Genomic DNA, 27,438 nt, shown 5'->3' with positions numbered 1-27,438 from the left:
ATCCAATCAATATAATTCCATTGGGTTAGCTTATGTCATGGCTGCATTCTTCAAGTGTTTCCGATCATCTCCTGACCCCATGAGAACCTTTATGTATAGATTCCTCTGTGCTGTTGGATTTTAATGGCATGTCTATTATACCAGCCATCAGTACATAGACATTGTTTGATGCTACTTCATTATTTCAACCTGATGCAATATTTTAATGCACAAGATAATTATTGGGCACAAGCATAGCTGTCAATAAATTGATATTAATGTTGTAAGTCGCATCCTACACAGTATATTAAGTCACTTTCCATACATACATTCAGAGTAAGAATGACAATGCTAGCAGCGATAAGTGACATTCAAAGCAAAACTATTCCAGTTATGTGAAGTTGCCACTTTACCATTTACTTGTGTGAGACCTTTTCATTTCTAGGAAAATGAGAGGCCTCATCTGTCTTTTACAGGACTTGTAACATAATGAAATGAAAGCACATGCTCTCATAACAAAGACCTGCAGTTCTGAAATATAGAAATTACCAATTTACATTATAGTCTCCAGATTGGCTCTGAATAATCACATCAGATTATTTTATTTTTATTTTTTAAAATCGAACAAATTGTATTGGTTTCCTTATTTTTCTAATAAACAAGCAAACACCAAACCTAAACATATGTAGGGGCAATTTACAAGTGTCATTTAGACCATACTTGCCAACTGTTCCTCCTTGGAGTCCGGGAGATCCCGGGGGAGGTGGGTGTGCGGGGATGGGGCCAAAATTATGCGATTTGTCAGAATTTTGGGCCATTACAGCAGGGGGCTAAGATAACGCGATATTTGCATCATTAAGCCCCCCCTCCGCCACTTATCTATTGTGGGGGTTGCCCTGCTGTCCCGGAAGTCTGGGAGGTCTCCTAGAAATGCGGGAGTCTCCCAGACATTCCGGGAGAGTAGGCAACTATGCGTTAAAGAAATGCAGCTAATGAATCGCGTAGTAAACAAGTAGATGTAGCTTGAATAATAATGTTTAGTATTTTTTTTTTGTATTAAAGTGAACTGACCACAATTTATCCAATCGTGAAACGTTAGACCTGGTGAATAAATACATATCGGCATGTGTATGACGTATGTTCTATGTTTCTTGAGGCAAGTTATTTGACCAGAATGACTGCAAAGTTCTGAGCATTGCTTGGAGCCATTTCTTTGAAACCGGTGTATGGGAAGAGAAGAGGCGTGAAGGATATGTTAGTCCATTCTTGAGCAATCAATTACACTGACAGCATGTGGGTGTACTACTAATGACGCTGCAATGTCAGAGCTAAATTCACCAGTAAATTTTCACATTTACTGTACTTCCTCATTTTTCAGCAAGTCATCTCATGAACCCACACATTTGCTGTCTTTCTAATCAGCTGTCTGAAGCCATCCCTGTTTTCTCCCTTAAAAATAGTGTTTTAACTTCCGTCATTTACATTGACTGGCACTATTGAAGCAGAATCACTTTGCTGAAACATACTCTCCTGCCAATATCTATTGAAGATTGTCTGTACGTTATTGTTGTTTTCAGACATTTTTTTAGCTTATCTTTTATAGTGCAGTCATTTCATATTAAAAATAGGGAAATGTCCAGGAACTTACCATAGTTTCATATTCTAACAAGAGTGAAATCTGATGATAATAACCTGCCATTTCTTAATCAACAGTCCAAAATACATGCTGCCAGAAGCCTGAGTGAGATCGCCATAGATTTAACAGAGACAGGAACTTTAAAGACTTCAAAACTTGCAAATATGGGAAGCAAAGGGAAAATCATCAGTGGAAGCAGTGGCAGCCTGTTGTCATCAGGTAAGACTGTGAATGACTGCTGTTATCTCGGGGAGTACTCCTGTGGTCCTTGTGTGCCTGTGAGCTGTACATTACCACAGTGACAAAGCCAGATAGGAAAGGCTCAGTACTCATTTAGTTAATCTTATGTGTCCTCATAGTGCTGCTGACAGAGCTAGTCCTTCTTGTAATTGCCACCTTTCTTCAGTACAGTATAAAGTGTAAGTCATTCGGGAACAACGGGGAAGTCCTATGAGGAAATATATAATAGAATGGTACATTCTTAAAATAAGTTACATGTTTTGCGATCAACCTAGTTTTATGAGCCTTTATTTTGCTTCTGTAGATTAAACAGATAACCGAGTAGACACATCAAGTCTTTCATGGTGTAATGTTTACATCTTATCTCTTTTATTTGCATCAGTCTTTTTGTTTTGTCATTAAATAGATATTATAAATGTAAGATCTTATTGTGAACCATCAGTGTTAACCTTGTGCTCTTATTGGGCCTGATTCATTAAGGAAAGTTAAGCAAAAGTAAGTAAGGCAAAACCATGTTGCATTGGAGGGGGAGGTACATTTAAAATGTGATGGCATATTTATATTTTGGGTAGGGTATGTCCTAGATCAACTTTTAAATTTCAGTGTACAAATAAGCTATCAAACATTTGTGTGCTACATGAAAAAACAGCCAGTATTGTCCTTATGTGCAAAATAATAAAGTAATTTGCATCCATTGCACTGCAAGAAGGTTTTGTTCAGAAAACTTGAGTAAGAAAACTTACTCCATTTTTTTGCTTAACTTTTCTTAATGAATCGGGTCCATTGTGTATAGTCAATTCAGACAAGGGAGTATAGATTGTCTGTACGTTGCTTAACTTGTTCTACTTCTACATAATTTGAATGCTATGTCTACAGTTACTGTAGAGTGCTATAAAGTACAGTGGGGAAGGAGGTACTCCTGTCTTTATAATTATATCATTTGTGTGTTTGGATTTTTTTTCCACTCAAATAAAAAATACATTTTACATCTGAACATTGCTAGAAGTGGACTGACTCGGTGGCAAGGAAATAGTAGATCGATCTTTGCTGAGAAAAAACAACTTGTTACATTTAAGGAAACTATTATCTGTTAAAATCTTTCCCAACTATGTTTTTTGTTGTTATGGTGTAGAGATATGAAAGCAGCTGGTGTACATTGTTTGTGGTCTACGCTGCACTTATCACCCAGCCCAATGCCATGTCCTCCATTTTTATCTTTCACGTGGTTTTTCCTGTACTATTATCCTCTATGTAGTAAACGTCGGGTGTAGAGTGTTTTGTTTTGAAAGTCCATTGCTATTTATCTGCCACACTAGACATTTCCACCAATTGTTATAAAGGGCATTGCCATTGTAACTACACAACTTATTTTTTTGGCACCGTCAAGCTGAAATCTGTGATAAAATTGTATAAATAGGAATTGTGTGTCGAGCATGATTTGTGCATATATCTGTCAGCTTGAACATTTCTGTTTAACACAGATGTTTCCCTTCCTGCCTTATTCTAAAGTGTGACAGACGTGTGTCGCATCCAAATTGCCCAGTGACATAAAAATAACCTGATTTCATGTCAATTGTTGTAAATAGTTCAGTTCCTGTTTTTTTACCATTTATTTTGAAATCTATGTAAGTGTAAAGAATGGTGTGGTCCAGGGATAAGCGTGCCCCAGTCGTAATAACCCCACTCACAGTATACACAGCATTGCCGATTTATAGGTAACTCCATTCTCATACCATACCTGACAAAGAGGTCTATGATCATCTATATACCAGTTTATATAAAAATGGAATACTGTATAGTGTAAACTGAAAGCATATACACCTTGGCTTCTTTGCAGTCTGTTATAAATAGGGCATTTATGTTGTTGATGGCTGTGAACACCACCACTATATTGTATTGGGATTGTTACGTTCTGCGAAAGCAAAAAAATAAGTAACTTTGAATCTTGGCAAAACCATGTTGCAATGCAAGGAGTGCAAATGAGTTCATTATTTTGTACATAAGGAAAATACTGGCTTTTTTTTCATGTAGCACACAGATGGCTTTATTTTTACATTGGCATTAAAAGTTGATCTAGGACATGCTCTATCCCAATTATGAATCTGTCCTCACATTTTAAATTTACCTCCCCCCCTCCAATGCAACATGGTTTTGCCAAGATTCAAAGTTACTCAATTGTTTTGCTTTACTTTCCTTAATAAATCAGGCCTGTCTATTTATTGTTAATGACACAGTGAACAGTTAAAGTTTTGAAGTAGTTACAATTGTAATTATTCAATATGAGTGGTAACACAGTTGTTGGACTAGTGAAGCCCTGTACCAGAATATCACCATACTCATATAGAGACCAATGGAAGTCCCCAGGGAGTATGTTGAATTTGCTCATTAACGCTTGTAATTGGAAATAGGGAGAGTGCATCTCTGTCAATGATGAGAGCTCATTGAGATGTGTGTTAGCGCGTGTGTATCCTGTGATGAGCTCCCCAGGGTCCCCAGAATGAGAGAGTCCATTGTCTGGCCTGGTTTGTTAGGATATCCTATCATTTCTACTTCAGGGTTATTTTTTCAGCTTGGATTGCTATTTAAGGGAACATATTTAAATGTATTGCAATTTCACACCTGTTATTTGAATCCTATATTTTATAGGATTCGCACAACAACATTTATAATGACTGCAACCATTGTGCTGGAAAATTGTCACCTTGGGCCATTAAGGATCTTAACAAAACCATGTCACAATGCAAGGGGTGCAAATTAGTATTCTGTTTTGCACATAAGTTAAATACTGACTGTTTTTTCATGTAGCACACAAATACTTGATAGCTTATTTGTACACTGACATTTAAAGTTGATATTTGTGTGCTACATGAAAAAACAGTCAGTATTTAACTTATGTGCAAAACAGAATACTAATTTGCACCCCTTGCATTGTGACATGGTTTTGTCCAGGAGACTGAAATAAGAAGTTTCTCAAGTTTAGATCCTTAATAAATCAGGCCCCTTGTTTCTTTATGTAGTAGTGAATTCTGTGATGGTATTTTGTTTAAGGTAAGAACCGCACCAGCTATTTTGACTGTCTTGTGTATATTGAAATTAGTTATTGTTCTTCCTTATTAGTTTTGGATTCCCATACGTCCCAGAATTCTGAAGATAATTGTCTTATCGGTGGCAAACTTTAAAGTGCACTGATTATCGGAATGATATAGCAGATCTTGTTCTGCATTTTAATATCTTCTAATACAAAAGTTGACTTTGCAAACTGCTCAGTCCTTGGCATATTTATAGGTACTCCGGCCATATTTATGAGGCCAGGTTGTTGTCTCGGGTGTGGCAGCTGCATCTTGATTGAAAGACACTCCGTATATTGCATAGCGACAAACTATTTAAACAATTTTACTGGTATGCTGGCAACGTGTATTTATGTATTACTAATGTTTTTAAAGTGGATCCAAGAACTTAAACAGGATTCCATCTCTTCAAAGAATGAAAAAGTATATAGAACTATAGTTTCAGTAAAAAACAAGGGTAGTTGTCGAAACAGAAAAGTGTGTGTGATACTGCTCTTATGGAGCTATAAATGATGCATGATAATGGCTGCTGCATCCTTGCCCCAACTGAATCTATACACCTGAACAAATGCAGTTATATCTATATGCTGTATTTTGAGATGCATATACTTTAAGATATTGCATGCTAGTCTAAATGTGGCTCTACATGCCCAATGGGCGTCCCTATTCTGGTATGAACCCTATCTGGTTAGGTAGCAGCATTCAACATCTGACAGTGTTTCTCTTTTTACGTGACAAAGTTATAATATGTTTACTGTCAATTTCAACTGTGTTTTTTTCCTTTTCTCCTTAAATAATATAATGGAGATAAGGGAACAGTGCTAAGAGCTAAAATATAGTTTTTTGGTCTGTTAACACTGGACCTTGTGAGACTGTGTCTGCACACATGACCATTTGCCCACTGTCATTGTATTGAGGTGTTGAATACTCTTTAGATTAGACCATTATAAAAGGTCCAAAAATAACTATCAACATCTCAAATTGATGATATTGAATCACTGTTCTAGTCCTCATCTCATGGAGATAATCTCAACAATGTTATGTCTCCACTCAATTCATCCAAACCTCAACTGGTGACAGATTACTAAGCAATAAATAGCTCATTCTGGCACTGGTTTGAGATGTAACACTTGTATATCTGCTAGTGATGATAGGATGGTGTGGATTTAACAGATGTCTGGAGAATTTGGCAGAAGACCAGTTGATCTAGAAGGTTACAGACCAGTGGGAACTTTTCCCTTTTTGTACTAAAAATGTATATATAATATTATCCGTCCTTTCTTAGAACTTATAACCTTTCGAGGTTAGTAACTGTGTCACAGTATATGTTCACATTCCTGGCATTAGATGGATATCCCATTCTGTTGTCTCTAATTGTTATGTGATGCTACTCTATACTATGTTTCTACCGTGCCAAGGAGGATTTTTTTTTTAATTTATTGATCAATGTGTTGAAATTTGTCCATTTACAGGACTTGAATGCAAGTAGAATGTAGTGTTGGGATTTTGGTTTTGGTTTTTTTAGACTAGTAAATATACTGGAGAAAAGTGTAAACTGTTAAACACTAATTGATTTGATTATTAGTTTATTCTCCTTTCTAGAAATTGGCAGAACATTTTCCTTTGGGTTTTTTTCCTTTACCTCTTAACAGACAAATAATGTGTAATGCATCAGAGTAATTGCATGCTAGGAATAGTTCTCAAATTCAAATTGACACTTTACTTCCTGAACATCTGTAATTGTTGAGGGAACTCCTTTCCTGTAAATAATTGTCCTAGCGACATTAGTCTTCTCTAATAATCCAATCTATTGTCTAAGGAGCAGTTGATCAGTAGGATGCCAGTAAGTTAATCATCTAATGTTTTAGGGCTGATTGGCTCCCTATCAACATATATGTGGCAACTTCTAGTTTACCACATTCCTCAGTAACTATCAAGAAAAATAATTGTTCTAAGACAATTAATTTGTGTTTCACAGGTGAACCTGTGTCTGGTGTTTACACAGATTGCTTATTAAACACGTATGATTACAGCTAAAAGTGGTACCGGTGTTACTAATTGCAGCGAAGCAAGCGTGGGCATGACCAGTGAAAGTGAACAGACTGATCCTATTGCTTGCGGCTCCTGCATGTTATAACGTGACACCCTTTTCAGTTGGTATGAGTTATGCAGACGTACCTTGCGGTGACCTTTTCAGTATATTATTTCACGTGGAGGGGGGGGGGGATCATCCAATTTTCACATTTATCAGATGCTTTGTTGTGGTTACTCTGAAGATCTAAACATCCATATAGCTGTACATGAAAGCGCATGTACTGTGTATGGATGTACACCTGGCATTATCTAATGTTTTCATCACATAAAACATGTTTTATGTTGTTTTTATACTAAATAATGTAATTTAATTGAATAACGGTAGATTGTATGTAAGCTACTTCTGGATTTGTGTATTTAGTATGTGTGTGCTATGTCTGTACTTTCATAATATAACATGGTCTTCAGTACATGCTATTAAATACATCTACATCTATATGTAGGCCAGTGATGGCCAACCTAATATGCTTCTGGGATCGTGTAGTGTGGCCCTCTAACCTTCAAAAGGGCCCCCCATAATCCTTAATCTCAGTAATAAGTTAAAATAATACATCACAGAAAGAGACCATATTTGTAATGACATATCAGCATTTTAAACAAGTGTTACAAGCTGTAACAAACCTGTCAATAAAGCAGGAAGGAGCTGGGGGCCACAGGTGAAGGCTCGGAATGCGACATATGGCCCTAGGGCCACCTGTTGCCCATCACTGATGTAGGTCACTGTACAATGAAAATGACAAACTAGGAGGAACTAAATTTGTACCTCAATTGCAATGGGGCTTATTAAATAACTTGTACAATGCTCACATGTGTCATATCCCAGAGCAGGCATTCAGGTGGTAACTTTCACTTTTTAAACATTACTATAAAAATAACAGCTAATGCTAAGACTTATAAGGAAAGCTATCATTTAGAGATTGAGTTGCATATAGGTTATCTTATACTACTTAGCTGTATAAGTAATTACACTAGATAAAGGAGCTGCGTTCAACATGCAATAGATAAATAGCCAGATGTTCTCTGTTCTTCAAAACTAAAACAAGCAAGTGATCATGCAAGGAGAATCATGTCCGCTACGCTGAATCCCGTGTTGCTCACACATGAGAAGCTGTGGATCTCGCAATGAATGCTCCAGATGTATAGCCTGTTGTCAGCTGGTTACAGTGAAATCATTTGTTTGTTGACAGGTTCCCAGGAGTCCGACAGTTCACAGTCTGCCAAAAAAGACATGCTGGCTGCACTGAAATCCAGGCAGGAAGCTCTGGAGGAGACACTACGCCAGCGGCTGGAAGAGCTAAAGAAACTTTGTCTACGTGAAGCGGTACAGAGCGGGCATCTTAACCTGTGTTGTGTGTCATGGATAGAGCAGGAATGCATGTGTAACGAGAGAACAGTCGGACAGGGACCATTTCTGTTTTTGGTTGAGTTTGTATTTCTTGAATAGTAGCATGAATACATGAGTGGAGCCATGTTGGAAATAAAATGATTTGGCGTGTAAGGGATTATTTTGTATCCAAGATAACAAAAGTAATAAGAGATAACAAAAAATATTTTATATATTTGGTACATAAACAGATAACTGTTTCTTGAAGACCTCTTTTCTATTATTTTGGCCTTGAAATCAAATCATTGTACATTGCATCCAGTCACAACTTAATGGAGTAGTATTCTCTGAGAGCAGGCAGCTCTGTTACTGATTCAGCTGCTAACTAGGGCATTTACTGTTGTACAACAACTACAGCAATACAATAATAAAGAATTGTATTAATAACAAAGATGGATATCTGTATAATTGTACCGTTTGGATGACTTCTACTGCCTCAAACCTCCTCATTCCCTCACATTAAATCATTGGTGCAAGAATAGGGCTTTTTGCATGTTCACGTAAAATGATCGTAGAGGCTGTAAAACACAACTGTTTGCAGTGGGATTATAAAGTGTAACACTGTATAGTGCCTTTGAGAGTGGTGTTTTGCATAAGGCCTTAGTAGAAATGGATAGAGCTGGTGTCTCGCACCTAATTACGTAGTGTTTACAAAACTCCTGAAATTGCTCCCAGCCACCTTTTACTTGCTAGGTATCTCAGGAATCGTAATCATTTCCTGTGAGATTACTTTTGTAGTAAGACCTAAGTGTGGAAGGAAGAGGACGCACAGGCAAGTGATGAAAAACAAAACCTTGAGAAAAGGGATTGTGTTACCTGCACAATTTTGTAACCGATTCAATCTACTTTGAAAAATGTCTCTACAGGATGTTAGTTTACTGAAAAGCAGGTTTGAGTGACATGATAGAGAGATTGTATATATATGACTGTCACAAACTAACGTTAAAGGGTATAGATGGGGAAATCATTCTATCCACATGTAATATTATTCATATATTTTTCTTTTACTGGCCACAGAATTGCTGTGCTATACCCTACACATCATTGGCATGACTAGAAACGTGGTAGCAGATCTCCAGCTTAACTGACACCGAGAAATTGAAGCTTCTGTTTCAAGTATTGGCCTGCATTAAATAATTGCATAGAAAACTGGTTCCGTTGAATGCACCCCATGCTCCCCCATTTAAATTCTTTTCTGCCTGAATATAAATGGTCACTTGTAGCTCAGCAGCTGTAACCAATGTGTTGTTGAATAATATACAGGGAACATGTGACACTGTTCAGGAATCCTAGTGAACTACAGCCACCCTTTTCTTTTATACTACAACAAAATAGTAACTGTATGCTAGCTAAGTTTAGCCAGGTCATTTGGCATTCCTTGTGACCCCAAAATACAATCTGTTAGCATAGTATGAGATCGTAGTAAAGGTTTATTATTTTGTTTGCAGGAACTTACAGGCAAACTGCCAAGAGAATATCCATTGGATCCGGGAGAGGAGCCGCCTGCTGTTCGACGGCGGATAGGAACAGCATATAAACTGGATGAACAGAAACTACATGCAAGAGGAGAGGTGGGTGAATGAGCCAAACATGGGAAAGTCCATTCAAATGTGTCAGTATATCACGTAATTACATTATAGAAATTACCATCGAGCTTAATATATCCACTTGCAAAGCCATTGGGTCTGCTGGAGAATGTACAGTAAGAAACTTGGGAGAGTAAAACATTCTCCCAAATAAAATCTCCTTAGTTATCTACAAAAGCTGAAAAATGGACCCTATTTTTCTATATCCAATAAGAGGCCTTAAAACAAAAGCTGCATCTGGTATCCCCAACAATTAAAATAGAAGGCTGAAAACATACATTGAACATTAAGAACATTGTTCGACATAATTGGCTTTACCGTGTACATTAGTACTCTGCCTCTAAGTGAATCAATGTACCAGATGCTTACATTTACCCCTTTTTGTACAGTTAATAGATGAAATGTGCAGATATCTTACATTGCCACAAAAGGATGACCTAAAACATAATATTCACTTATCCTATGTTCATTATGTTCTATTAAATTATCTGCAAGCTTCTTCCAGTTGATACTGATTATCCTGGTACACTTATTCATGTTTTATTTAACAATGATAGAGTTCAACTTTAGTATACTGGAAGTTTATATTGCAAGAACTTCTACAAAAGTCACGTGATATTTACTCATCTTTACTGCTGGCTCTTTCAATAACTCCTCAATGTATGTGTTTGTCAGTGGCAATAATGCTCCAGATATGTCCACATCATATATCACTACATGGTGTTAGTGTCATACGGTATCCTATATCGCCAGTGACAATGGCACTCATGGGCGTATGAGTAACTGAAAGGATTAGAGGTTCCAAGTGTGTTACCAGGAAGGTGGCAGTAGTAAGGTATTGATTAAAATAAAGCTGCTGGGTCTTTTTTATTTTGAAGATGTGGAGGTGCTTAGGGAGTTGAGAGATGGGCATAGTGTGACTTTGGGGGTTAATGAAGGCTCCATCTGTGTCAATGAAGGGTTAACAAACATCCATACAGATAATGGAAGTATCAGCAGTGTTACTAATGGTATATGACTAGTGTTTGGTGTGTTTCCTAACCCCTCTTCCCATGAAGGGTGAAAGAAGTATGGTGTTGCGTTGTCTGAGTAAGCGGCTTGAAATTCTGTAGGAGAGGAGTGAATGGGAGAGCAGAGAGGAACTTCATAGTGTTGTGACTGGGAGGATATGGTTGACAACCAGTGTAACTGGAATACAGCCATATGAATTACCTGAGCAAGCTACGGGATATGGAGGAGATTTGCACTGCAGGGCTTTTGTTGCTGTCAGTGTCTTTTTGTTTTGTTACAGAGATGGAGTGGTACAGGAATGACTTTATTATTACTTTGGGGAAGAAGGTTTAATGGCTCTATTGGGGTCAGATTAAAATGTGTGAGCGCCCCTGACACTAAATTTTTTGTGTAGGCCGGGCAAAGCCTGCACTGAATGCCTAGAATGAATGCGGTCTGGACATGTCTGCATGCCAGGCAACAGGCACACACCACTCTCTGTGAACTGCGCCTGCTGCACTTACACCCCATGAAGAGAATAGCAGGTGCCACGTGGCATGGGGGAAATGGGAATTAGTCTGTGGGGGCCAGTGCTTGAATCCTAAAAAAAATAAAAAATAATGTGAATGAACTGTGCTGGGTATAAGGGGACACAGCTCTCTATCATGAGAGCTTCTAGTGAATAACCATATAGAACAGAATACATGAACTGCATGCTGCAAAGCATTTCTGTGTGTGTACATATTGATTATAGTTTTTCTTGAAATGTTTTGAAACGTTTGTTTGACAATGAATTTTAAAATATCAGCATTTTTATAGTCCTTTTAAGTGTAAAGAGAAATTTCTTTTTTTTTTTTTTTCTTCCGTTTTTCTTTTCTTTTTTCAAAACGTCCTATTGATCAAGCCTTCTTGGATATAAATCCTGATTTTGTGAATACAGCTACCATCCACTAAATCAGACAGTAGTCTCTGTTCTGGTAGCTGACTAATTTGATTATTTTGCTATTCTGGACTGATAACAGCCTGTGATTCAGAAAAGAAGAACTTCAAATTATCTTCTATGTTATACCATGAAATTAAAGCTGTACAGGCATAAAGCAATATCTTTGAGTAAGAGCATTTTAATGTTTTACTTCCTTTTCAATGCTTTTACTCATCTGGTGATCTGGTTTTGTGCTTGTGTGTCATAGATGAAGATTGTTCTCTGCTTCTCCCACCATTCTCTGGGTCAAAGCGCTGAACCTCTGCTATAAAAACAGCTTAAGCAGCTTTTAGGACAGGAATTTGCCAAAAGACCATTGTCTGGGCTGACTTAAGAGCCTCCAGACATTTCTGCCATTGTTTAGGTTCCTGAGACTAATACCAATTAATCAGGTTTACTCATGTCTTATAGGCTAGAGACATGCTGATACAAGAAGAATTTGCCGATGTTCCCAGGATCTTTACACATTTCAGTTTAGAAATGATTCTAGAAACTGCTAAATTCTTCTCTACAGATCTAGTAAAATAAAAATCATGCATTTTTAATAATCCAGTTAGGTTTCAAACTAAACTAAAATTTCTCAACCAGAGACATTTAACTTGTAGGAAGGACTACCTGCATACATCATGCGTATTATTAGGGAACTTCATGTCTAGTTCTGGAGAATGGTGCAGACGACCTAGTTGAAACCTTTTACAAACAATAGGCGTAAACCTATTGCAGTATGCTATAGAGTTCACATATATAGGTTTTCCCCCTGTAAACCATTTCAGTGTCAATGCTGCCCTGGAAGTATGTGAATGCCTTATTTGCTTTTTACTCTCTTTAACTGGTTCCCACCATCCTGGAACCAGGATGTAGCAGCCTTTGTGGTGTGAATTTGGCATGTGGTTGTCTCCTGATCCTGCACTGAAACTGGCAGACTGTGTTTCTGGCCATTGCAGTCATCCCAAAGTAGTCCAGAGATTAGAGTAAAATGTTCTCCGCGTATGGAGAGTCCATTTGGGACTCGTTGGATCCAGGTGATGCCATTGCCAGGCTTTCCTCAACATCTGTTATTTCAGACTACATGTAGATGTTGATCTTGGATGGATAAGTGCAAGTTTGCCCATTTCTGCCATATATTCTCTATAACCTCCAAGTAAAATAGATATCTATTTCAAAATACAACCTTATTTGTATAGTTAAAAAAGAAGAAGAAAAAAAAAAACCGTTTTCGTTTATCTGGTACCTAGCAAAATTGTGAAATTTGTTGTAGTGATTAAGAGGTTAATGAGTAAGCGAGAGGTTTAAGGTGTTTAGGATATATGTGTGTTCAGCACTCTGTGATGTGTTTGAACATAACCTGAAATTAAAAAAAGCTTTTATCCCTATTTAATGTACGGAGATGAAGGAAACGATGGGTGACTCATGAGAGAGTTGTGGTTAGACATTACTGGGATTGAAGCATGATTCTCCTAACAGCCTAAGAATAGGTCAGTTACAGGGTGGTACTAAATCAAGAGATGAGAATGCTTCTTATAAAGTATCGGTGCCAACGCATTTATTTTCAAAACCCTTCATTTATTGAATTTTGCATTTCAATGTACTTTTTATGTCTTTTTAGGTTGTTTTTAAACTTGAATTCAGACTTTGTGTTATTTTTAGCCCTGCAGTGATGCACTATGAATGGTATAGTAAAATATGTAATATTATTGCAGGAAGTGGAGCTGGAACGTCTGGAGAGAGAATTTGCTATTCAGTCCCAGATTACAGAGGCAGCTCGTAGATTGGCCAGTGACCCTCATGTAAGCAAAAAGCTGAAAAAACAGAGAAAGACCTCATATCTTAACGCACTGAAGAAACTACAGGAGATTGAAAACTCCATTAATGATTATCGCATTAAGTCTGGCAAAAAGCCTACACAGAGAGCATCCTTAATCATAGATGGTGAGTGTTCTGGTGTCTCAATGTAATTTGCTAGGGTCTACTTCCTAAGCATTTTAATTTGAATCAGTGATGATCAATGGTGTATCAGTCCCATAACAGGCTTTCTGAAATGATATTTGAATAAAATAGCAGTGAACTAGGCAACACATTAACAGACAGTCATATACTTTGCATACTTTCATAGAGGTTAATTGACTGAACGGTAGGTGTCTTTACATGACGTACAACATTATTTGGGGGGGGCAAAGAGGTTGCATTTCAAACCAGAACCCAACTAGAACACTAGTAGGAACAGCAGTGATGCTTTCTAGTGTCAGACCCATTTTACATGCGTCTCCTCCTTTCCTGCCTTGTGACTTTTGTATTCATATGGGAGGTGGAGAATTACAGCAACATTGGTTTAGAAAAGTAAGAATACTTCTGCCCTTCTAGCTGCTTTTAGTGGAATGGTAAATAAAAACATTACCTTTCTGGTTTTTATAAGTTGCTGATATGTATACATATTTGTGTTATGGGCTTACAGTGTGCTATTTGCACCATGTTTTACAGACTACTATGTAGGTGTTGAGTCAAGGGCATAGGAGAGTATGTACTGTAAGAACATGTTGTCTGTCTTAGATATATATTATGTATAGAAATGGGGATGATTAGGCAGACCTGTACATGACCTTATAGCAGTGTTGTTTTCTTTACAGAAGCAAATCTTGGAAGTGAAGACAGCTCACTCTCCGATGCACTTGTTCTTGAAGATGGTATGTATTGCACAATGGAAAGAAATTGGGCGTAGCAATTGTGTCTTATGAAATATAATAACAGATTTAGCTAAAACAAACATACATTTTACAGGCAAAGCTCTGTGTTTAAGGTCTTTTCCAGTGTGTTTCGGTATTATTTAATTTTAACATCCTGTTTTAAAAGTAGATTCTCATCTTAGACTGAAATTTTTTTTTTTTTTAATGTTTCTGAATATTTCTTCTTTTACTTATCCAGAGGATTCTCAGATTTCCAGCATCATGTCTCCTATGCAGTCCCCACATAAAGGCCTGCCGCCAAGACCTCCCTCCCATGCCAGACCCCACCCTCCACAGTCACTGGACGGACTGAGGCAGTTACACTACCAGAGAAATGACTATGACAAATCCCCCATAAAGCCCAAAATGTGGAGTGAATCTTCCCTAGATGAACCATATGAGAAAGTGAAGAAAAGATCGTCTCACAGTCATTCCAGGTAATGACAAGTCCTTTTGGCTACAATTGAGTACTAGACCCTAATCCAGGCTCTGCATTGTCTCATGGCCACACTGCTGTCATTTGACAGACGGTTTGTCTCGTTCTCTAGAATTAGTGTTTTGAATATGACACATTTATATTGTGTAATAATCAATAGACCCAATTTATTTATGCCGTAATCATTGGCTGAAGAAACTGCTGCCTATTACGTCCGTTTTGGGAGCCCAAGCATAAAACAAAATCTTGTTCATTGTCCCTTGATGGCAAGAAAACATGTTTCCTTCCCTGCCCATGTTCCCTTTGCTTCCTGATTCAGACTGAAGAAAATGGATGAGATGAGGGAACATGCATGCAGAGAAAAGGAACATTCAGAATTTCACGCCTGCAACTACTCCATGTTCCTTTAAACCCGTGCTCATGTCCACACTATTTAATGGTTTTTTAAAAATGCATATAACAGGAAAAGTATGATTTAATGTAGCACATCCTCATCGTCTTTCTAGACATTTGGTTTTGATAATACTGTGTAGAATTGTTCCTGTAGTAATAGGATATTTTCATTTCAGTAACCACAAAAGATTCCCCAGCACCGGCAGCTGTTCAGAAGCTGGTGGTAGTAACTCTCTACAGAACAGTCCCATCCGGGCGCTGCCTCACTGGAACTCACAGTCCAGCATGCCATCCACACCAGACCTGCGCTTACGAAGCCCACATTATGTCCATTCAACCAGGTAAAAGATATGGTCATAACTGTCCTTAGGGAATTCAGTACTAGATACTGCAAGTTACTCAGACGTCAGTGAGTACTTAAAAGCGTACTGATGGTACTATATTCTAATACGTAAATTATCCCATTTTTAATAAGTAGAGGTGTATGGTTTTTTTTGTTTTTAGTTTTTATCTTTTATGCTTATACACAAAAATTAGGTGCACTTTCACGGCACAGGGTCAAAGAGTATGCTTTGTACATTAATACAATTGCAAGACAATAAAAAATGTACCTGTTAATGCCATGTTGATAGCTATTGACCTTTTACGTAGAAGTAAATGTGTTTACTTGTCAATTAGCAAAACATCTATATGTGTGACTTGAGCAAATCATATGAAACAATATGATTGCGGTTTAATTGCATTGTCTGGCATATCTGCATGAGTTATACATTGCTTCATAATCTTTCATCTGAATTCCATGATCAAGTTGGTTAGAAAGCCTTTCTTATACAGGGATCTGCAAGGCTCAGATACAAAAGCTGTTCATTATTTTCATATGGTTTCTAATAAATTTGTATTAGTTTACAGAGCTTAGGTTTTGCTTTTCATTTTGACCAGCTGCAGTGCTGGCCAATAAGACCTGTCTGTCCATCTATATTTATAATGGAAGAATCAGGAGATCTGTTTTGTCACACAGAATGGCAGTGACAGGCAATGGCTTTATTTTACTCCTCAGGGTTTGGCATAATGTGAGATAATTAATGGGGAACTTGAAACGCTTAAATCAGTGCATGTGTTTTATGCAAACAGCAATGAATGATTATTATTTATTTGCAGATCAGTGGACATAAGCCCTACAAGGCTGCACAGCTTAGCACAGCACTTTAGGCACCGCAGCTCCAGTTTGGAGTCACAAGGAAAACTTTTGGGTTCTGAAAATGACACTGGGAGTCCTGATTTCTACACGCCAAGGACTCGTAGCAGTAATGGTTCTGACCCTATGGATGACTGCTCCTCCTGTACTAGCCATTCCAGTTCTGAGCACTACTACCCAGCCCAGATGAACCCAAACTACTCAACACTGGCTGAGGACTCTCCTTCGAAAGCCAGGGAGCGTCAGAGACACAGACACAAGTCTAACGGGAACCTTGTATCCTCCAATTCAGGAAGCATGCCCAATCTGGCTGCCAGGAATGGAACCGGACACCACGGGGTTTACCTGCATAGTCAGAGCCAGCCTTCGTCCCAGTACAGGATCAAAGAGTATCCTTTATACATTGAAGGAAGCTCAACGCCTGTTGTTGTAAGGAGTCTAGAAAATGACCAAGAGGGACACTACAGTGTCAAAGCACAATTCAAAACGTCAAACTCCTACACTGCGGGTGGGATGTATAAAGAGAACTGGCATGGGGATGATACTGTAGACTCTGTGAAGCTCACTCCCTCTCGCTCTCAGATTGTAAGGACTCCGTCACTTGGCAGAGAGGGCCATGATAAGGGCTCAGGCAGGACTGTGGTGTCTAATGAGCTACGACAGTGGTTCCATAGGTCAAGCTCAACTCATAAGGAGCACAACAGACTTTCACATACTAGTTCCAACTCATCTGACAGTGGCTCTCAGTACAGCACATCTCAAAGCACCTTTGTGGCACATAGCAGGGTAACAAGAATGCCTCCAATGTGTAAAGCAACAACAGGTAAGACACGTTTCATATAAATATCCTTCACTATTGATGATCTTGAGTAGACTGATAAGGGTGTCTCATGATAAAACTTCTATAACTCGATCCATTAGGACTTGTCAGGCGGTTGTTTTCACTGAATGCAACAATCTAAATTTCTTTTGTGATCTGTTAAGTTCACAAATTGTATAACTTCTCGTTTGGTGGCAATTTCCAGTCTGAAACCTAATAATTAGAGCCTAGTTTATTTCCAGACAAAATGTTTTTTATTTTGTGTATTTACACTGTAAAACTGACATTTTAAATGATGTACATCTCTAGGCAGTACTACATACAGAAAATTGTCAATTCCGTTTTATTGGCATGTTCCTTTATATATACAGCCTATTATTATGACAAATTTAAAAGGTTTCTTCCCTCTGGATCTGACTTATTTCCAACAGCTTTCCTAGGTGGGTGGTCTGCGCCTCGCAGTGTGGTTAACATGAGAACATTCTTGTGAGCCAAACTTCACTGCACTCTCTATACATTCTATAGCGGGCAGACAGGATGTTCTCAGCCTGTGGGTTCATAATCCTACAGATGTCATTTATGATATTTTCACTATTGTTTTCTTAATATAAAATATTGTTTACTAAATTAGTTTCTACACTAATATTGCAATGTTGTCAGATAGCGGTGTTACTGTTTGTGCACTTACAGAGACTCCTCAAATGTTGATGATTTTGATTGCTTACAACTGGAAACTGAAATTTATTAGACTGAAATGTAGATTATAAAGTATGTCTGGGAGTAACCGATCTGTTTGAAAAAATGAATTGCTATTTAATACTTGTTTGTTTCAGACTTTCACCATTACATCTGGTCATCAGCTTGTTAAAGATGCATAAGGCATCACTTGTTTTCTGCCTTATATAAATCCCTGAAGTGCATTCCTATGAGTAGCATCAGGGCATCCTTTAGTTAGAATATACTACTCAGACTAGTAAAGGATATTGTTCTCTAAGGAAAAAATATTTTGAGACAAACTGACACATTTTCTTCACCATCACCCATCTTACTAAATTCATATAAAAGGATTGTTCTTTCATTCATGCACTTGGGTTGCAATCGCACCTACTGTCTGTCTTGTGTAGTATCTGGGCCACAAGTTTGTATGATATTGCAATGACTAACTTGGAATTTGTAGAGTTAAAACATTCTAAATCCATTCATAACCTTTAGCTGCTCACATGGTACAATACGAAGGTCAGACCCTCCAAAGCAGTCTGGATTGATGATGCAGATTTTAGACTTTGTTCTAAAGCAAGGCTATTGAAGTGCAGACTTACTGGGCAGATGAGGCCTTCAAAGGCGTTTCTGCGATCTTTAGCTTCCCTGATATATATAATATACATCCTTTATAACAGGACTACCTGCACGGTTTCATCTATACCCAGGGCAGGATATCCTCTTAAAGACTCTTAAGGTTCTGGTTTCTGTCATGTCATTCTCTCCAGAGCATTTTCTTGGTTGTACAAACAGATTTATTACCACTGTAACCAGTGCGTTTTAATGATGAGAAATGTAGGGGGAAAGTAGATTGTGTAACTTGCTTTGTTTGTTTTACCTATGAAAGAGGATTAATAATGCAGCCCTTCTAGTTGTCTTTTGGTATTTTCTGCACTAGTATTGTATTTAAATGGCACATTTAAATTGCTTTGAAATTGAGGCTCCTGCAGAGCTTTTCTTTCTAGTGCTTTTCAAAGATTGCCTGGAGGCTGCAGATGAATGTTAACGAAATCTGAAGCGTAACACAAAACTTTATAACTAATATCTCCATGGCAACACTTGTACCAGGTCATTCATTCTCTTTGCATGATTAGAATGGACCATGGGAATGCAGGAGATGAAGTGTGTAGTTGTGCCAGTACTTGCAGACCACAGGCAGCAGGAAATGTCATACTGCAAGTGTATTAGAACCGCCATATTAAATCTATACATTGTGTGTTCTTCTCTAGACACACAAGGGAGTTTTCACCTTATGATTAATTTATTGGCTTGTACATACCCTCCTTCAACTTTTAATAAAAATGAGTAGCTTTCTAGCTCCCATTAGTGCTCTTAAGCGTTGTCTTTCTAAAGTGAGACTAATTATTTCCATTGCTCTTAGATATGACATAAAGTTGCTCTCTTTGTATCCAAAGCGTAGTACAGAGCAGCACTGTATGTCAGTGCACCAAAATAAACAACTCTACCTCATAATATAGGGTCATGGCTGAAATGCACAGACAGAAGCCAGAAATGTAAAGCAATGTATGTAGTAAAACTTGCAGGTTACCTTGTTCGAACCAGTAAAGATAAAGTTGTCTAAAGATGGCCATTCCCGTTTTTAAGTACTTCCTTCCTAATCTAAATATCTTATTTGGATAGGTCCATTTTTTTTTTTTAAATTAATATACTTAGTGATTTCCATTTTTGTGGTATGATTGACTAGGGTCATAGCTCCTTAGTCTCTGTTTCAAAATACAATCTCTGTCTCTTCATCATCATTTTGTTTTCGGGTTTGATGTGGACAGACATATAACACCTGTAACAAGTAAGATCACTGAGCTGCTCACAGCAACATTGAGTATTTCTGGAGACGAGTGACCTGTCCCCATGGGTGATAGAGTAAGGAGACCAGCAGGACGCCACAGACTGAGAGTTAATACATAGAAATATAAGGGTCCCCCAACAGCAGAGAGTAGTGATGTAAAGTTCCTGCCAAACTGATGCAAACTCTTACACTACCAGCTTCTTATGGGATAATGTACATTTATGATGGAGTCCTATATACATTCTCAGAGAAGTGTGGCTGCAGAAAATCCTTGGAGAGCCACCTTTTGGACATTCCTTTTTAATGAACTACATACTGACTGAAACTAATCTCACTTATTAAGCCTGTAGCGTTTAGTTTTAGCCTTGGCCAATAATTTTTAACGCTTGCTACTTGCATACCATATGTGCCCTTTTACCTGAAAGAGAGCATGCGTTTCCTGTGAGGAAATTGGTCTTTGTTTCCTAGGAAAAGCAATTTAGGATTTGTGTAAAGTCCGAAATGTAGGGAAGAATCTTAATTGAGAGACTGAATTGTAGTTTAGATATTAATCTGATTGGAATTTCCCGTTAAGCTCATATATCAAACACTTAGCAGAGTGCATAGCCCTAGAGAGGAAGCTGACATTTTAAATCATCCTGGTTTCAGTCTTTAGAGGAATGATTTAAATCTTACAATGAGATGCTTACTGATATTATTCCCCCAGAGTGTATTTTATTGGGGTAGTGTGGAAATGTTGTACTATGGAGGGGTGAGTTGGAATAGTAATCAACACCAAACCTTGTCATCCTTAATTTCTAGCTGCTGAAGAGAAGATCACATGTGCATGGTTATTCAGATTGTAGATGGCATTTTAGAAGTAAATATGAAGTTCTGTTCCATATAGCTGCAGGCAGAGTAATTATATACTGGAGATGGGCCTCCTAGGCAAGCTTGTGTGGTGGGTTATTATTAGACACCTGGAATCCTGCATCTAGACTAGAAATACCATTTAATAATCTGAACACTCAGCCATTTCATTATGTAAACTGGATTGATGAGACAAATGTTAATGTATCATATAGGTATAATACATAAATGGTGTCCATCTTTGTATACATTTCTGTAAAAGATATCCTTAGGTTTGACATCACAAACAATCAAAGGTGATGATATCTATTAATACGGTGGCAGCTACTACATTCCTCATCCATAACAGAGAGTGGCAAGTATAATACACTTGACATTTGTCCTTGCATTAACTTATGAGGGTTAAAGACAGTAATGACAGTCACAAGCTGGAACTACTGTACAGTACAAAGACACTCAGGCAGACATTACATTGATAAGTCAGCATCTGGGCCTCGCCCCGCCCTCATGCAGCAAATGGGCTCAGAATCACCTCACAAGATACAGCATTCCTTCTCATTAGACAATCAAATAGTTAAACATGTAAGGATACCAATACATAATGTAATACATTGGACATTAACATATTATGTACATTAACACTCCATGTATTATGAGAAATGTTCTATACTACTGTGAAAGCTAAGGATAATTGTTGTCTTACAATTCTGTATGCAGACTTGTGGTTTATGTCACAAAACTTCTTATTGACTTCTTATATTTCACAACAGGGGTGCACAATACTATATATAATAATTTGGGTCTTCCCTAGTTCTGTAAAAACTGATTCCACAAAATGAAATGGACACCATGTTCCACAGACACGATTTCTGCCCATGTATTTAATTATACATTTTTAACTGACTTAGATGGAATGAAGTGTGTAAACATGGTACTGTCTAATATCAAAAATTTACTAGATATTTTTACATAAGATAAAGATCGGCTCAAACTGCTGTTCAGTTCTTATAAATAAAAGTAGAATCTTCTCGTCACTTAATTTAAACATTGTGTCAAAGCTAACCATGGTGTTGTTGCTCAGATGAAAGTAGCCTGTCATTTAACTTCTGGTGCAATGTGATTGTTAGACAAGTTTCACTTTCATGTTATGACCTCTGACTTTTTTGTATGTTTTTTTTCCGCTTGTATCACAGCTGCCTTACCACATGGTCAGAGGAGTTCAACGCCTTGTAGTGATCATACAGCAACTCCCCCCAGCAGCCCTCACCACATTTTAACCTGGCAGACTGGGTAAGTCCTTTTTGGCTTTTGGAAGATTAGCATTCCAGTCATAACTACCTGAGTATACATCAAACAAAGTTGCTGACGCATTCCAAGCCATTTTGTTTGTCAGATCATGCACTGGGTGTGTAAACAGAGGTGGGAATAAATGGAATGGGCATGGGGTGTCTTCCTATGAAAGTGCCTGCTGTGCTTCACATTCATTTATAATTGTGTGTTTATATAGTGCCAGTATATAATCCAGCACTGTACAGCGAATATGTAATCATTTACATCAGTTCCTGCCCCACTGTTTACAGACACGCGCGCGCGATAGGACCAACATGTATTTTAGCAGTTAAACAACTGCATCACTATCTCTAACCTAGAACCAGTGATGTAATTGAACCTTGGTTATTTGGCTGCCAGGGCTAATTAGTACAGTAATGTAAAAGGAACCAGCATTTCATTGACAAATAGTTATGTGTATTAGGATATAAACGATAACACTATGAGTAACGTTAACTTTAAAAAACAAAAAAAACAAAACCTTTGTAAATAAAGCAAGAACATTTTCGACATATTGAGCATCATACTAGAATCTCCCTCAGTTACACCACATTCTCTGTTTATCATGGCTGAACCCACTGTTTTACATGTCCACTTGCACTACATGCCTGGAGTATGCCTTGCACATTAGAGAATGCTTGTTTCTTTTTCTTTTATACCTGTCTAAAACAACATCTTGTCAGTATCAGATAACCCACAAACTAATAAAGCAAATCAGAAATAAAAATGTGGCTTATTTCCCTTCAGAGCCTACTACAAATGTTAGATGAACATTAATAGATACAATCCCCAGAGCTAACAATTCTAAATCACAAACATATAGAATATTGGACACATTATAAAAATAAATAAAATACAATCCAGCTGAGAAGACCATCCCATAATTGCAGGGTAACTGGGTAAACAAGACCCCAGTAGGGTTGTTGAATTGGTGCATGGGATTTTTAATTACACCATGGTATGTATACTGTGGCAAGTTTTAATCTCCCCGTGTTTCCAAAAGAACAGGTTTTCTACTTCAGAATCAAGTTTCCCAATACATGTTCCAGGGTTACTAAGGAACAACAACAGAAAAGTAGAATTTAAGCAATTTGGTTTATTAATAGATTGTAGTTTAAAGAAAGAAATCTTTGAAGCTGCAAATTAAAATCTGTTTAGTTAGCCAATAAAGAGAATTTCTTTAATTCCCCATGCCTTCTGCTTTCATCAATGGCTAAGTCTGTACGACTCTTTACAGCTTGTGAGAAGGGAAGGAACATGTTGGGTGTCATAGTGTTGTTTCCTAATCTCTTCAGTCTTTTTCTTTTTAACCAGTGTGTCAATGATTGTTACCATCTCTGCTCTTGTTCTAATATTTTTCTCTTTTGAAAAACAAAATTATTTAGGAAGTTTTTAATTCCACTAAATACTAATTCTGTGTGAAATGCTATCTTTGGCCATGCTTTCCAAGCTCTACTAACATGTCAATAAAATGACGTCTGCTTTACTCTATCTCTGCTTTTCCTTCCTCTGCTTTCCTTTGCTCAGAGATGCAACAGAAAACTCGCCCACTTTGGATGGGTCTGAGTCTTCAAGTCACCAAAGTACTGATGAATAGAGGTACTGTATGATGCGCCCATGTGATCTGGTCACATTGTGCATGGAAATCCACCTGATTTGTGTCTCACTGTGTAAGATCTATCTGTGTTGCAATTTGTTCAGTAGCCCATTGTATGCTGTCTATGTATTTTTAAAGTAAGGTAATATGTTTACATTGTCATTTCCTTCTGCATGAGGTGCATTTCCGTAAACATACAAGTCCTTACTGTACTCAGCCTACATTAGAATGCACTTTCCCACCTCTTCAGACACTGGTGGGAGTAACTGCATAGGCTGATATGTGTGCACCTACTTTCTGGACATGTGCAGGACAATTTCACACAAAATACACTGGCATACATCCCACTCTGCATCCTCCCCTATATCACTAGCAGGAAAAAAAAGTTGCAGTACTTCATTCACATCAGTATGTATTAATGTATAGAAAAGTTATTAGTTTGTCCCGGTTTAAAAAACACCAATTTTTCACCAACCCAAAAGAGGAACAAAAAATAGAAAAAATAACTGTGCCCGGCAGTCTGTAGGTTATGGTAAAGCTTATGTTCTAGCAGTTTATACCTAAATCAGCCATTTTACCTTTGAGCTTTCTCATTATATGTCAGCATCCAGTAACCATGGTACTAAAATAAAAATTATTTCCTGCATAAGGAGAACAATTAAGGAAAGGTGAAACCACTGGGCCAGAGTCATTAAGGAGACCAAAGCCTAAAAAAAGGAGTTTCTTTGCACCTGGGCAAAACCATTTAGCATTGGAGGGGGAGGTAAATTTTAAAATGTGTGGACAGATTTATAGGGGCATATTCAATTACCTTCCGGGCAGCCGCGCAATACAGTTACAGTACCGCCACATCGCATATATTCCTTCGCAATCCTATGGGATGTGAAGGGAAATCTGCGGTGTAGCGCTATCGGGAAGGAGACGGCCGCATGCAGCCACGATTCCGGAAGGTAATTGAATATGCCCCAAAGTTGGGAGAGGGCATTTCCTTAATCAACTTTAAATTTCAGTATAAAAATAAAGCTATTCAGTATTTGTGTGCTACATTGAAAAGCCGCCAGTATATTCCTTATGTGTAAAATAATAAACTAATCTACACCCCTTGCATTGTAACATGGGTTGTCCAGGATCAAACTAACTCTTTTTTTTTTTTTTGCTTTGCTCTCCTTAATGACTCAGACCTACTGTGTCTAAAATGTCTATTCAAAATGTCATAGTAAATGTAAACAAGCGTTACTATTTAAAAGTTATTTGAAAACCTAAATCATATGAAACAGTAAAAAAAAAAGTCTAAACAGTGTGTGCTATTTAAAATAACATAATTTTATAAAATCTTAATTACTAATAACTGATAAACATTGTTATTTTTCAGTATTAATGTGAATAAGGAAAGGGGGATTACTGTATAAAACAGCATACGTTTGTAGACGAGCGGAATTATAAGACGTGCAGGGGGTCCGTCGGCTATGGGGAGATGCTAGACCTCTCTTAGTTGGGCCCCTAACAAAATTTTGCTGTGAGCGACGCACCCATATTATGAAACTTTTCGTTTTAATAACAATCATAGGTGCCAGCAGTTTCTTATGTGTGTATCTGTCCTACATCTATGGAGGGCACAATATGGCCACTGTCAATCATATTAATACATTTTCTCGTGCAGTGTGACTTATGTGTTGCCTTAATGCTACATTATTTCCTACATAGCAATGGGATATGTTTCTATGTTCTTCCTTTGCAGCTTCGTAACCACTGTCATTGTCTTTTGAATTAAAAACACAAATAAAAAAAGGGTTTCTTACAAGCGTTTTACTAGCCATTTTATGTTATTGGAGGTCACTTAGGCTTCCCTTAGGTGTTACATACATGAACATCAGTGAAGGTAATATGAACACACCTGATAACTAGTAAAAATGCAAGTGGATATAAGGGCCAATAAAATAATTTTTATTTTTAAACCCTTAAATGCGTTGTGCTAGCATTAAAAACGCTAGTAAAATGCATGATTTTAATTCCAATGAGCATGAGTGGACTATTCTAACACCTCTGTCTATAAAGATGTATTGATCAAACACAAATGTATTGATCTACATATCCTATAATTATGTTCCTGTTTATTTGTTCTTCACACATGTTTTCACCCATGTACCATTATAGAAAAGTATCTACAGCTACCGTAGATACATTGCTTCTTACAATTCTTCATTTTTTTTTTTCCAGGACCTACAATGATAGTTGCTACCTAGATTCTGCCCTGTATTCTGAATTAGCTGATGTCCAGTGGTACGGACAAGAAAAAGCCAAGCCTGGGACTCTTGTGTGAACCCATAACCACAACGCCATTTGGAGATCACCTCACTGCCTCTCACTTGCCTTACCCAGATGCACTATCATCACACACCAGCTTCAGCTGCAAGCACTTTTCATTCTGAAACCTACAAGTGAGGAAACCAGTTCAAGCCCCGCCTCTGTATGTACAACTATTCGCGGAGACCCACGTCGTTACTACTGACTATCGCGTGCCTCCTAATCTGTGTATATTAATAAACTGTGAAAGACTCACTTTCCTACTCCGCTGGAGTCATTTTGTACTAGTCGGGGAATAAAGTCATCACTGCTTAATCACTATTAATATCATTGTACGAAGTGACAATATTACAATGTCAAAGATCTGACAGGATTAGGCCAACAGAGTACTAGTAAAATTAACTTTTTATTTTAAGGGGAATTGAAATTAAATATTTCTACATTAGTTTTTCTTATTTGTTTATTTTTCTAACTACATATAGAAAACTGGCTATTTGTCCAATAATTGTGGTCAGTTTAATTCTAACCAAAGATGAAACAGGGGGGTTGCAGATTGCCTGCTAACTAACCTCAACCCTAAATCAGTGGTGCTGACCTTACACGTTTAATGTCATGTGAACACTGCAATACCATTTATGACACTGGGGGTATGGTAACAATTTACAAGTACCATTTGCTGGATTACTGTCATGACTCCTCCAGATCGCACAGTTACATTTACCGAAGGATAGATGGTAGTATTATGTCTCCTGTGAGACCAGGAATAAAATAAGTGGTATTACTGACTGAGCTGTGCACTCAAAGGGTGTTCTCATTGTAGTGTCCAGACTCACAAATTCAAGACACAAAGTCCACAAAATGTAGACCGGGAAACAGATTTTTTTTGTTTGTTTGTTTGTTTTGTGCATTAGGTCACAATACTTATCAGGGTTAATTTACTTATATAGCACTTGTGAATCAAAAATCCCTCTTGTATGAAATCTGAAATGCTACTGTTCTTTATAACACAGTTAATTGATACGTGCCCCCAGGAATATGGCTTTCATACTTGCATATCTGGAACATTAATAGTTATTTACATACATCAATGCATTCTTAAGAGAGACTCTTTGGTAGAGATGTGAAAAAAAAAAAAAGTCCTAATATTTTGCCACCCTAATGTGTAATCTGTGTTGGTCTTTGATATCTGGCTGAAAACCACTGTATTACAAGTAACCTTAACCATTTTTGCTAATTAATATATGAGGCCTGCATGTCTGCCTACAACCTC

At 37.7% G+C, this 27,438-nt stretch overlaps 1 protein-coding gene across 7 annotated transcripts in view; it reads left to right on the top strand.

Moving 5' to 3' along the window:
• Positions 1-26,424, top strand: part of FRMD4A (FERM domain containing 4A) — a 361,665-nt gene extending 335,241 nt beyond the window's left edge. For 5 of the 7 annotated variants that reach the window (XM_075208671.1, XM_075208669.1, XM_075208668.1 and 2 more), the window contains exons 14-23: positions 1,693-1,834; positions 8,205-8,338; positions 9,850-9,972; positions 13,660-13,888; positions 14,584-14,640; positions 14,879-15,116; positions 15,685-15,849; positions 16,667-17,526; positions 22,132-22,228; positions 26,082-26,424. In XM_075208671.1, the coding sequence (XP_075064772.1) occupies positions 1,693-1,834; positions 8,205-8,338; positions 9,850-9,972; positions 13,660-13,888; positions 14,584-14,640; positions 14,879-15,116; positions 15,685-15,849; positions 16,667-17,526; positions 22,132-22,228; positions 26,082-26,184 (2,148 nt within the window). In that variant the 3' untranslated portion in view covers positions 26,185-26,424. Of the gene's footprint in view, positions 1-1,692; positions 1,835-8,204; positions 8,339-9,849; positions 9,973-13,659; positions 13,889-14,583; positions 14,641-14,878; positions 15,117-15,684; positions 15,850-16,666; positions 17,527-22,131; positions 22,229-23,794; positions 23,867-26,081 lie in introns of all 7 variants that reach the window. The other 2 variants (XM_075208670.1, XM_075208667.1) reach the window with 1 other exon arrangement.
• The last annotated feature ends 1,014 nt before the right edge of the window (positions 26,425-27,438 follow it).

This window comes from Mixophyes fleayi, chromosome 4, assembly GCF_038048845.1.
Source record: "Mixophyes fleayi isolate aMixFle1 chromosome 4, aMixFle1.hap1, whole genome shotgun sequence".
NCBI lineage: Eukaryota > Metazoa > Chordata > Amphibia > Anura > Limnodynastidae > Mixophyes > Mixophyes fleayi.
The sequence above is the reverse complement of the archived record's forward strand: the minus strand, read 5'-3'. Positions and strand labels throughout refer to the sequence as shown.